The 13716-nt window shown below is 45.6% G+C and overlaps 1 protein-coding gene across 1 annotated transcript; it reads right to left on the bottom strand.

The window, feature by feature from the left end:
* Positions 1 to 2747: 2747 nt before the first annotated feature.
* On the bottom strand, positions 2748 to 12514 carry LOC122544521 (uncharacterized). Its single transcript, XM_087984496.1, has 2 exons — positions 12390 to 12514; positions 2748 to 4406 (listed from the first exon to the last, which is right to left on the bottom strand). The coding sequence occupies exon 2, from the start codon at positions 4078 to 4080 to the stop codon at positions 2947 to 2949; it is 1134 nt and encodes a 377-aa protein (XP_087840622.1). The 5' UTR covers positions 4081 to 4406; positions 12390 to 12514; the 3' UTR covers positions 2748 to 2946.
* Between the last annotated feature and the right edge of the window lie 1202 nt (positions 12515 to 13716).

Here is a 13716-nt window from a genome sequence, read left to right as displayed (position 1 = left end):
TAGGAAGGGTTTAGTGGGATATGGGCCAAATGTTGGCAAATAGGTCACTATATTAATTTAAGATATCTTATCAGTGTCGATCAAAAGGTTTATTTCCATACTCCACAACTTTATGGCTCGATTTCTACATTGTTGGAACCAATTGCACAAGACTTGGAATAGACCATTCGCCCCTTACAGCCTGTCCTCAGCTGTGGCCTAACTGCGCATATTTAAAGCAATTTTGTCAAAGAATTCTGAAGCTTTTTTTTAAAAAAAATTGAACATGCTTTCAGACTTTTATGATGTTTCTAAAGATATCATTTTAGCTATTAGTTTTAAAGGCCAGCCATTTCTCATGCACTCCCATCTCCCAGGTAGAGCATCACCATCCATTCTCCCTGTGTTCTTGAAGGACTTGATACAGCAATCAAAAAGGGCTTGACGCATGAGAAAGGATTAGGGTGGGAATGGAGTGAGAATAGATGGAGGTGCAGAGGGTGTGGGGAGACAGATAAAATGGAGAGGGGGGGGAGGGTGGTGCTGAAGAGAAATTGGGGGCAACAGTGTGGGGGGAAAAGAGACTGGGGGGATGGAGGGGGGTGCGTAAGAGAATTGGGGGTGAGGGAAAGAGAGAACGGGAGCAGAGGGTTGGAGTGAGACAGAATGGAGGGGTGATGCAGAGTGTGGGGAGAGAGAGAGAATGGGTGGGGGGGGGGGAAATGAGAGCAGAGAGAATGGACAGGGGGGCAGAGGGTGGAGGGAGAGACAGCACAAATCCCATCTTCACCAGGACCGCTGTCAAGTGTCCTACGAACTGGAACCCATTCCTCCCACAGCAGACGAGTTTCTGAACAGCATCCAACCTAGACCCACCCACGTACCCTACAGCTCTCCATTGCTAATACACCCTAACCTGCACATCTCTAGACACTTTAGCATAGTCAATCCACCCTAAACTGCAATTTTTTGAATTGTGGGAGGAATCCTGAGCACCCAGAGGTAACTTACAGACACAAGGTGGAAAACATGCCAAAGTCCACACAGACATTCACCTGAGGGTGGAATCGAACCCGGGTTCCTAGGGTCATGAGCCAGTGGTGTTAACCACTGAGCCATGCCACCCAGAGCTTTGAGGTTCTGCTTTTTCTTTGTAGCTTCTAACTTCTCATGAGCCTGCAGCAGAGGATCTCTCCTCCTGACATTGTTGAATCATACCTGCTGCAACCTCCCTTTCCCATCTCTTCAGCCCTGATCACATCTGTTCCTGAATCCTCCTGCCAGATACCGATGCCATCTGGCCTCCTGCTCGTTGTAGCGAATAGAGACAATGCCTGTCACTATTCTGTCCCTTACCACCACTTCCCACTCCCCAATGTTGTCATTACTCTCACCACGCACCACCCATCCAGTTTGCTCCCCCGGCCTGCAGCCCTATCTCAGATCTCAGTGCCTGACTCGCACTCACACCCTCCTGACCCTGTACACTGACCCAATTAGAAGGCCAGCTGGAGGGGAAGACCATCTCCCAGAATAAACTGTCTGGTTAACTTTACCCATTTCCTCCCAACAGTTCCGTCTCTCTGAGCCAAAGGTCCTCCAACATGTGTTTGCCCTGGAACACAGCATCCAGATCCTCCCAGCAAATTTCAGCAAAGTGAAAGACAAGTCCCACCCGACCTTCTCCAATGTGTGTTGTGTAACTGCTTAATTGTTTCTAGTGGCCGATTAGAGGCTGACAGCCAAGTTCAGTACCCATGAAGATAACCTCAAGCGGGATCTTGGGTTTACATCCATTATTCTGTACACTCTCACATAAGCACATATACACATACTCATGCAGACGCTCACTCTCATACACTTGTTCTCTCCCAGATACACAGACATACTCTCCCACACACACCCACCCTCGCAAAGGCTTATACTGCATCACACATTTTACCAAGCATGCACACACATAAACACACACTTGTGCACGCGCAAACTGTCTCTGATGGACGCACAAATACATACAAGTTTTTGAGGTGAATTTTCATTTGCGAAATTACATTTGCAGATACATTCTATTGTGCACTTTTTGAGCAAAATCTGCAGGCAGTCAATCCATATAATATTTAATAAATTTCTACTTTGGAAATAGAACCAGTCTCACTCAAGATTTGGATACAGACAGACTCTAACCTCATACATTTTCTGAGCTAAGATTCAGGTTTTAAAAAACGAGGTATGTTAAGAATATTACTTGAAAGAAGCTCTGGGATTAACATACTAAATGAACCAAAACCTGCAACTCATTCTAAAAGATGAAAGACTTAACAGCATTCTAGGTTTGTTCAGTATATGCTATCAGTTGCATGACAGTAATCTTTTGCTATAAATTCTGTTTCTTGTGATCCTGCTCCATAGCTAACCGATGAAGGAGCAGTGATCCGAGACCTAGTACTTCCAAATAAACCTGTTGGAATATAACCTGGTGTTGTGTGATTTTTAACATTGTCCACCTCAGTCCAACACGGGCTCTTCCACATAATTTCCAGTGAACACAGCTCACACCTCCCCTGGTGCTGCCAGTAAATTTTACAATGCCAATGAAGCAATGGATTACCTGCACTCCTGAAAAAATTACAATTTCTGATGATACTAACTACTCATTCACTGCTTCTTCTGATACTTGACAGTGGTAACTTAGTGCTGGAGACTGAAAAAAATGAGCAGCTTTGAAACAAATGCCTGTTAGATTGCATAGATATCAAGGTCAGAGTACGATGGGAAGTTCAAGTAAGCTTTATTGTGACCCAGCTTTGTTACTTCTTCAGATTTCCCCAGCAAAAAGGTGTACAAAATGTAAGCTGTTTTTTCAAACGGCTCAAGGTCAAAGCGTACACACTACCCACCCACCGTCTCAGATGGTGAGCGGGCTGTCCCCAGTGTGGAGCCGCTCATTCAGTTGCAGGCCGGAGGAATCGATTAATCCCTTCCCGCACTCTGGCAGGTGAATGGCTTCTCTCCCGTGTGGACCCGCTGGTGTGTCCGCAAGTTGCTCACGTGACGGAATGCCTTCCTGCATTCAGGACAGGTGAATGGCCGCTCCCCGGTGTGGACCCGCTGGTGCGTCTGCAGGTTACCCAACCGACTGAATCCCTTCCTGCACTCTGAGCAGGTGAAAGGCTTTTCTCGTGTGTGGACCCGCTGGTGGGTCAGGAGTGTAGATGACTCAGTGAACCCCCTCCTGCACACGGGGCAGGTGAACGGCTTTTCTCCTGTGTGAACCCGCTGGTGCCTCTGCAGATGTCCCATCTGACTGAATCTCTTCCCGCACACTGAGCAGATGAAAGGCTTCTCTCCGGTGTGGACCCGCTGGTGGATCAGGAGTTTAGATGACTCAGTGAACCCCCTCCCACACACTGGGCATATGAACGGCTTCTCTCCCGTGTGGACCCGCTGGTGTGTCTGCAGATGGCCCACATGACTGAATCCCTTCCCACACTCTGAGCAGGTGAATGGCCTCTCCCCGGTGTGGATCCGCTGGTGGGTCCGTAGGCTGGAAGAATCAATGAATCCCTTCCCACACACTGAGCAGATGAACGGCTTCTCCCCGGTGTGGACCCGCTGGTGGGTCAGCAGGCCAGAAGAATCAATGAACCCCTTCCCGCACTGAGAGCAGATGAAAGGCCTCTCCCCTGTGTGGATCCGCTTGTGGATCAGCAGCGTAGATGAATAAGCGAACCCCTTCCCACACACCAAGCACGTGAATGGCCTCTCTCCGGTGTGGACCCGCTGGTGAGTCCGCAGGTTGGAAGAATTCACAAACCCCTTCCCACACTGAGAGCAAGTGAACGGCTTCTCCCTGGTGTGGACACTGTTGTGGATCAGCAGTGCAGATGAGTGAGCAAATCCCTTCCCGCACATGGGGCAAGTGAACAGCTTCTCTCCCGTGTGGATCCGCTGGTGCTTCTGCAGATGACCCATCTGACTGAATGCCTGCCTACATACTGAGCAAGTGAACGGTCTCTCCCCAGTGTGAATGCGTCTGTGGGTTTCCAACACTGATGGGGAAGGAAATCCTTTCCCACAGTCCTCACATTTCCACGGTTTCCCCATTGGGGGAGCTTTCCTTGTGTCGCTCTGAGTTTGAAATTACAAACAGAATGTGTACGCAGTTTCTCCCCACCGTGATGGTGTCAGTTTGATCCTCCAAGCTGAGTAAATGGTTTGAAGCACATTTCACAGACAGCGCACTGAATCTCCCTCACTCGGATGTCTCCATATTCTTCCTGCCATACCAGTGTCCAAAACCTCTCAAGCAGACAAAAGGAAACATTTCTTCTCAATTTGAATAGCTGCTGATATTCAAGTCCCAATGAATCAAGTGGGTCTGTCAGAAGTTGATGTATCATATGCTTTCAGACTTCTTTCCGCATGTCTTCCTGCAAAAATAAATTCACAAAATGATTGACCAGTTAGTACAGTTAAATAAACATAACATAGGTGGCAATTCTGGTAGATTGCTAGGTGCCTGCTGATCACATATTATCCAGGACACAAAAACCTGAAAACTCTTACGTAGTCAGAAAGCCTTAAGTGTGCGTAGAGGAAAACTTCATTTAGGTGACTAGGACCTGGAGCAACCTGCCTACAAAGTTGCTGGAGATGGAGCTGAATCAAGGATATGAAAATGAAAGGTCAAGGCTGCTTGAGAAAAGAAAGCCAGTAAATTTGCTGAATGACTTCCTGCTGTCCTATTACATTAAAAAGACAACAAGAAATACAGGACGTAACTCCATTCGAGGGTGAAGAATAATTGCAAAATAGCTTTGACAACAGCCAATAATATCAGCTTTATACCATATGAAGCATTATACATCTAAATTTCGTACCAATGTGCTAAATCCTTAAATGCTGCTCAGTTTGATGAGATACTATCTTTTTACTTGCAAACATGAGGAAAGAAGCAATCCTTTTCTAGTGCCAAATCAAGAAGATACACAATGAAAATACCTTTAAGTGGGACAGAGGGCACTGAGTACCTTTACAGAGCCTGCTTCCTCCCTGGATTCACTCCAGTTGCTACAAGTGAACAGTGTCTCCCCCTCTGTCTGTCCCTCCCAGGATGAGGAATGGAAAGGGGAAGGCATTGTTTTGCTCCCAGATGTTGTCCAAAGGGAGGGAGTTACACTTTGAAACTGACAAGGCTACTTCTGCGTCGTGACGTCCTCAACTGGGGGGGGGGGGGGGGGGCAGGACACAGAGTGGGGCCGAACTGCGCCTACGCGACCTTGCAGCTGAGGCATGTGGGGAGGGGAGGACATCTTGCAAACTCCCTCCGCTCTCCTCCAAATCAATGTGGTTTGAGTTCAAGTAAAGCATGGGGTTTAATTTTAGTTTCACACTCACAGAAAACCTCCTTCTCTGTGAATCCAACATTTTATTCCCCCCGCCCCCTTCCCCTTCCACTCCATGGAAATAATGATCTAAGAGACTCTAGAGTTGGAGTTGCTACCATACCTGCTGTAGGGGGTTTGGGAGAAACAGTTTATTTTATGAATCATTTCAATTCAACCACATCCTTGCCATTGAAATACTAATTTTCCACGGAGGGTGGTTCATGTGTGAAATGAACTTCCTGAGGAAGTTTTGGATGCAAGTACAATTAAAACATTTGGATAATTACATGAATAGGAAAGGTTTGGAGGGATACAGGCCAGGAGCAGACAGGACAGACTATTTGGGATTATGGTCCCAAATTTGGGATTATGGTCAGCATGGACTGGTTGCACTAAAGGTCTATTTCTATGCCCCTTAACTCTATGACAGGTTCATAGTTCCATGAAAATAGAGTCAGAGGTAGACAGGGTAGTGAAGGTGGTATTGGTATGCTTGCCCCTATTGATCAATGCATTCAATTCTTGTTTCTCTGCTAGAGGATAGGAAAGATGTTGTAAAACTTGAAAGTGTTCAGAAAAGATTTACAAGGATGTTGCCATGGTTAGAGGATTTGAGCTACAGGGAGAGGCTGAATACGCTGGTGCTGTTTTCCCTGGAGTAGAGGCTGAGGGGTGACCTCATAGAGGCTTTTAAAATCATGAGGGGCACGGTAGGGAAAATGGGAAAGTCATTTTCCCCACGGTGGGGGTGCAAAAGGTTTAGGGTGAAAAGGGAAGATTTAAAAGGGACCTAAGGGTCACGCAGTGGGTGGTGCATGTATGGAGTGAGCTCCCAGAGAAAGTGATGGAGGCTGATACAATTACAACATTTAAAAGGTATCTGGATGGTTATATGAACAGGAAGGGGTTGGAGCTTTATGGGCCAAATGCTGGCAAATGGAACTAGATTTGCATTGGATATCTTGTCAGCATGGCTGTGTTGGATCGAGAAGTTTTTTTTTTCTCTGTGCTGTACATCTCTATGTCTATTTGATAACAGATGCTTTATTTTAGTTGACCTAAGTATTATTATAAATTAGAGCAAGGTACTAATATTTAGATGAAAGGGAGAGAGAATTCCTCAACAAGGGCACTATAAGAATCTTGGGTGACCCCTATTTCTGGTTTACTTTCTAATGAACAAACATTAACTACAAGCACCAACTGTGCATTTATGTTTTCTCACTTTTCTTGTTTTATTCCCTGCTATGACTTTCTATGTCTGGATGGTTGACAGTCTGGGAGATTGTGGGTTGGTCCTTGATCGACTGATTTACTGTTTTATTGAATCAGAAGGTATAAAAGGGGGTCAAAGCTTCAGCAGAAATCCAGTAGAGCTGAGAACAGACACCAAATAACTTTGTGGGAACAGGCAGATCAGAAGAAGAGAAAACAGGACCTGAAATCTGAGCCGACCTGCGACTACCATGTTATCAGTGTTTTGATTCGCAGTGGCAATCCTCTACCCTAACTGAGCTTCTCAGTTGACCTGAATGCCACATACCCACTCGATATTCAGGATCCAATCCTTGTCATCCTGAAGCCATGTCTCTATAAGGAGTCTCAGATCATAACTATTTTCTTTAACGTGTACAGTCAGTTCACTCACTTTCGTTACAATGCAGCACACGCTCAGACACCACAGCTTTTAATTTCAATTTTTGTAGTCTTTTGAATCCAGTTTTGATTCCTGGTACATTTATTCTCCTTGTCCCTGTCTATCTTTCTCTGACGTTTATTTTCCACATCACTACTTACTCACCTGCCTTGATTTGGATTGGCCATGCTAAATTGCCCATACTGTCCAGGGATGTGCAGGTTAGGTGGGTTAGCCATGGGAAATGCAGGGTTATGGTTTCATAGGAATCGAATCAGGAGTAGGCCGTTTGGCCTGTCGAGCCTGCTCGGCCATTCATTAAGATCATGGCTGATCTATCCATAGTCTCAACTCCTCCTACCGGCATTATCCTGACTACCCTTGATTCCTCTACCATGCAAAAACCCATCCAACTGTGTCTTGAATATACTTAATAAAGCTGCCTCTACTGCTTCCTTGGGCACTGCTGTCTGCGAAAAGCAGCTCCTCCCCATCTCTATCCTAAATCTGTTCCACCTAACCTTGAGGCCATGTCCCCTGGTTCAGTCTCACCCACCAGCAGAAACAACTGGATAGGGTAGGAGACGGTGGGGTTGGCATTATCTTTGTAGGGATCAGTGTGGACTAGATGGGCCGAATGGCCTGATTCCACACTGTTGGGCTTCTATGATTTACCGCAGTTGTGTTTGCTCTGATCACAACACCCAGAACCTCGCACCATCTGCAAATCAAAAGACAATCCCAGCCTGCCCTCTCATTTTTGTGTTACCTAACTGCTTAATCGTTTCTAGTGAATACAGCCCACAAATCTTACTACTGCCAGTAAACGTTAAAATACTGATGAAACAATGCAATACCTGCAGCATTGAAAATCATAACGCTTCGAACAATACCAGTTACTGATTCACCGCTTCTTCTGATGCACGATATTGGAAATACAATGTTGGAGGCTGAAAGAAATTAGCAGTTTGAAACAAAAGCCCACCAAACACTTCACTTACTGCCACTAAACCTGAAAGCACTTCATCCCTACAGTGCAATGAATTCCTACTTTTCACGAAAATCCCAGATCTACTCACTCACTCAGTTGCTGTCTCGCAAACGAAAGATTTTACTGTAACCTTTTCTGCTCCCAGGAAGGACAAAACATTTTTGAAAACTGCTCTGAAAGTCCAGTCTTCACAATGACACTTCTATCACCGAAGACAATTTGAGTCAGACAACACAGAAACAGACCTTTTGGTCCAACTTGTCAGTGACAACTAGATGTCCGAAATTAGTCCAGTCCCATTTGCCAGCATTTGGCCCATATCCCTCTAAACCCTTCCTGTTCATGTACTCATCCAGATGTCCTTTACAATGTTGTAATTGTACCAGCCTCCACCACTTCCTCTGGCACTCGTTCCATACATGCACCACCTCTGCGTGAAAGAGTTGCCCCTCAGATTCCTTTTAAATCTTTCCCCTCTCACCTCAAACCTATGCCCTCTAGTTTTGGACTCCCCTACCCTGGGGAAAAGATCATGGCTACTCACCCTATCCCTGCCACTAATGACTTCAATAAGGTGGCCCCTTATGAACTTCAATAAGCTCACCCCTCAGTCTCTGATACTCCAGGGAGAGCAGTACCAACCTACTCAGCCTCTCCTTAAAGCTTCCAATGCTGGCAACAGCCTTGTTCATCTTTTCTGAATCCTTTCAAAGTTTTGCAACATCCTTCCTGCATCAGGGAGACTCGAACTGAATGCAGTATTCCAAACATGGCCTACATGGCCAAACAGGGCATTGTTGTCGATGAGAATACTGAGGCACAAATAAGTAGAATGGATGGCTTTGAGGTATGTAGAGAAGAGGTGTTGGAAATCCTGGAAAAGGTGAAAATAGATAAGTCCCCTGGGCCTGATGGCATTTATCCTAGGATTCTCTGGGAAGCAAGGGAGGAGATTGCAGAGCCATTGGCCTTGATTTTTATGTCCTCTTTGTCTACAGGAGTAGTGCCAGAAGACTGGAGGATAGCAAATGTGGTTCCCTTGTTCAAAAAGGGGAGTAGGGATAGCCCTAGTAACTATAGGCCGGTGAGTCTCACTTCTGTTGTGGGCAAAGTCTTAGAGAGAATTGTAAGGGATAGGATTTATGCACATCTAGATAGGAATAATGTGATCAAGGATAGTCAGCATGGTTTTGTGAAGGGCAAGTCGTGCCTCACAAACCTTATTGAATTCTTTGAAAAGGTGACGAAGGAGGTTGATGAGGGGAAAGCGGTAGATGTGGTATATATGGATTTTAGTAAGGCGTTTGATAAGGTTCCCCATGGTAGGCTACTGCAGAAAATACGGAGATATGGCATTGAGGGTGAGTTGGAGGTTTGGATTAGGAATTGGCTGGATGGAAGAAGACAGAGGGTAGTAGTTGATGGCAAAGTTTCTTCATGGAGTGCCGTCACTAGCGGTGTTCCGCAAGGATCTGTTTTGGGACCATTGCTGTTTGTCATTTTTATAAATGACCTGGAAGAGGGGTTAGAAGGTTGGGTGAGCAAGTTTGCGGATGACACGAAAGTCGGAGGAGTTGTTGACAGTGAGGAAGCATGTGGCAGGTTACAGCAGGATATAGAGAAGCTGCAGAGCTGGGCAGAAAGGTGGCAGATGGAATTCAATGTAGCTAAGTGCGAGGTGATTCACTTTGGGAAGAATAACAAAAAGATGGGGTACTGGGCTAATGGTCGGATACTTGGTAGTGTGGATGAGCAGAGGGATCTTGGTGTCCATGTACACAGATCTCTGAAAGTTGCCACCCAGGTAAATAGTGCGGTGAGGAAGGCATATGGCGTACTGGCTTTTATTGGTAGAGGAATTGAGTTCCGGAGTCCTGAGGTCATGATGCAGTTGTATAGGACTCTGGTACGGCCGCATCTGGAGTATTGTGTGCAGTTTTGGTCGCCATACTATAGGAAGGATGTGGAGGCATTGGAACGGGTGCAGAGGAGGTTTACCAGGATGTTGCCTGGTATGAAAGGAAAATCGTATGAGGAAAGACTGAGGCACTTGGGGCTGTTTTCACTAGAGAAAAGAAGGTTTAGGGGTGACTTGATTGAGGTGTACAAGATGATTAGGGGGTTAGATAGGGTCGACAGTATGAACCTTTTCCCGCGTATTGAGTCGGGTATTACAAGGGGGCATAGCTTTAAATTAAGGGGGGGTAGATATAGGACTGATGTTAGGGGTAGGTTCTTCACTCAGCGAGTCGTTAGTTCATGGAATGCCCTGCCAGTAACAGTGGTGGACTCTCCCTCTTTATGGGCATTTAAGAGGGCATTGGATAGGTATATGGAGGATAGTGGGTTAGTGTAGTTTAGGTGGGCTTGGATCGGCGCAACATCGAGGGCCCTAGGGCCTGTACTGCGCTGTATTCTTCTATGTTCTATGTTCTATGTACTCAATGTCCTGTACAGCCACAATATGACCTCCCAACCCCTGTACTGAATGCACTGACCAATAACGGCAAGGATACCAAACACCTTCTTCACTATCCGGTCTAGCTGCAACTCCACTTTCAAGGAACTATGAAGCTGCACTGCAAGGTGTCTTTGTTCTGCAACATTCCCCATTAACTGTGTAAGTCCTGCTCTGATTTGCCTTACCAAAATACAACACCTCATATTTATCTAAACTAAACTAATCTACCATTCCTCAGCCCATCTTATCAATTGTAATTTATAATTGAACTTTCTTTCCTCTATCATTCCCTAAAAGCTGAAAATCTCCATCCTCCACACACTGCCTCCATTCTCACTTTGCTGAACCTAATCCCTGCTGTATCTCATCCTGAAGCTTCTGCTTCATGCTGATTAACAGGCCCACTCTCAGAAGGGATCTAATTGAAAGTTACTGAATACTGAATAGCCTCAACAGTTTGGACATTGGGAAAATGTTTCCTTTGGTAGGAGAGACTAGGATCCAAAAGCACAGTCTTAGAGTAAAGTGAAGACCTTTTAGAACAGAGACAAGGAGAATCTTCTTCAGCCAGAGAGTGGTGAATCTATGGAATTCTTTCCCACAAAAGGCTATGGAGGGCAGTCACTGAGTATATTTAAGACTGAGACTCAAGGTTCTTGAGTGTCAAGGGGATCGAGGGTTATGGGGAGAAAGCGGGAGAATGGGGTTGAGAAACTTATCAGCTATGATTGAATGGTGGAGCAGATGTAATGGGCTGAATGGCCTAATTTCTGCTCCTATGTCTTATGGTCTCTTGCTGTCCTGGTCACAGTATGAGAAATGGGAAATAGGAACAGGCCATTTGGTCTTCCGAGCCTTCACCAGCATTGAACACATCATAATTGGATATGAATATACCTACATTTAGGTGAATACACTGGGACTCTTTTCACTGGAGCATACGAGGTAGAGATTGACCTTGCAGAGGTCTATAAAATTATGAGGGTTATAGGTGAGTTGAACAGTGGTTGTCCTTTCCCTAAGGTGGGGATTTCAAGATTAGGGAGCAAATTTTGAAGGCGAGAGGAGAAAGATTTTAAGCACCATTCTTTCCTTTTACAGAGAAAGTGGTTTGTGTGTGGAATGAATGTCCAGAGGAAGTGGTGGATGCAGATACAATTACAACATTTAAAATACATTAGATAAGTACATGAATAGGAACAGCTCAGAGGAATATGGGTGAAACACTGGTAAATTGGACTAGATTAGCCTGAGAACATAGTCAGCACGGACTAGTTGGACCAAATGATCTGTTTCTGTAACTGTATGACTATAACTGTTCTCTACGGGTCTTAAAACCATTTTCTTGCCTTCCCCTCGAATCATCCACTTCGTTATTGTTCAAAAATCTGATGAACTCAGCCTTGAATACATCCGATGACCCCCTAACTGCAGGAAGACATCCCCACTTCTGAACTCAATTCCTCTTAGTAATATACGACTTGCCTCGCTCGTTGCTTGCTCCATCTGTCTGAGAACTGACATTGACCGGAGTAGCAGGACGCTGAGGTGCATTTGTACGCCCACACATCATTCCTGATGAAATGCTCATGCCTGAATCGTCGACTCGCCTACTCCACAGATGCTACCTGACATGCTGCACTTTTCCGGAAGCGCACTTTTTGACTCTGATTTGCCGTCTTCACTTTCTCTACATCCCAATGTATCACCATTTAAACAATACACCTCCTTTCTGCCTTTATTTTGCACAGCAAAGGCAATAAGTGCATATTGTGGTACTTCAATTGCCATGTGTTTGCCAGTTGAGACACAGACCTAGACCAACGTTTCCAATCTGTTCCCTCCCTGGATTCACTCCCTTTCCTTTCAGTTGCTGCAAGTTAACAACTGAACCCCAGAATGAAAAGAAATAAATCGAAAAGAGAGTGCTGTACTCACAGATGTTTAGACAGAGGAAGGAAGCTGCAATCTGGGGTGAAACTCAATCTTCATTCTGAGGGGCAGCAACTTCCCAAGCTCATGGCGAACTTCCGCATTCATGCACTACGGGGTGTCTCTGATTGGCAGGAGGACCAGACGCCTTCCGGTCGTCCAAGTCTTCCCATTGGTCCATGGAAAAAAGGTATCGGGACGTTTCAGCGGAGAGCGAGGAGAATGCGTACTATTTTGCTGACATCGGTGAACATGCGCAGGTTTCCTGACACCGAGGAGCATGCGCAATATGTGATGTGACGATGCTGGTGTTATTGACAGATCTTAAGTGTCCAAATGCCAATAGCAGAAGAAGAATGGTTGGACCCAGAATTAGTTTCCTCGTGGGTCAGCGTTTTATTCCTTTTGCACTTTGTCTCCTGCTCACCTTTTCTAGGTCTTTTCCCCAATGTAGAGAAAGTCTAAAACTGGAGGGTCATAGGTTGAGAAAGAAAGGGGAAAATTTTAAAAGGAACCTAAGGGGTAACTTTTTCACACAGAGGGTGGTGGGTGTTTGGAATGAGCTGCCAGAGGAAGTGGTAGACGCTGGTACAATTCCAACATTTATAAGGTGTCAGGATGCATATCTGAATAAGAGGGTTTAGAAGGAAATGGACCAAATTTCGGCAAATGGGACTAGATTAATTTAGGATATCTGATTGGCACGGACTGAAATGTTTGTTTTCATTCTTCTCAACCCTATGACACTATTCCTACATAGTCAGAACCAATTTCACAAGACTAGGGGTAGACCATTCACCCCTCAATTGTGGCCTAACTGTGCATATTTTAATGCAAGTTTCAGAAAGATGTCTGCAGCTTTATAAAGGAATTGAACATGCTTTCAGACTTTAATGATGCTTCTGAATACATTTTTGGTATTCTCAATTTTAAATATTAGCCATTTCTCATGCATCCCTGTCTCCCAGGTAGTGTCATCACCATTCCATTTTCTTTCTCTTCTTAGAAGGGCTTGATACGGTGATCAATGAGGGCTTGAGGCATGAAAAAGGACAGCGGGGTAGCGTGTGCGGGAGAAGGGAGAGAGGATGGACAGAGTCAGAGGCTGGTGGGAGAGAGAGAAAAGTGGCCATGTGGACAGAGGATGGGGGTAGAGAAAGGCTTGGGGGACAGATGGTGGTGGATAAGAGAATGGGGGCAGAGAATGAGGGGGAGGGAGAATGGCAGGCAGAGGCCTTTGGGAAGGAGAGAATGGAATGCAGAGTGTGAGGAGACAGAATGGGGTAGTGCAGAGGCTGGGGGGAAAGAGAGAGAATGGACAGGAGAACAGAGG

Source organism: Chiloscyllium plagiosum, unplaced genomic scaffold (assembly GCF_037043375.1).
Source record: "Chiloscyllium plagiosum isolate Xiang-an unplaced genomic scaffold, Cpla_swu_hap1 HiC_scaffold_49, whole genome shotgun sequence".
Lineage (NCBI taxonomy): Eukaryota > Metazoa > Chordata > Chondrichthyes > Orectolobiformes > Hemiscylliidae > Chiloscyllium > Chiloscyllium plagiosum.
The sequence above is the reverse complement of the archived record's forward strand: the minus strand, read 5'-3'. Positions and strand labels throughout refer to the sequence as shown.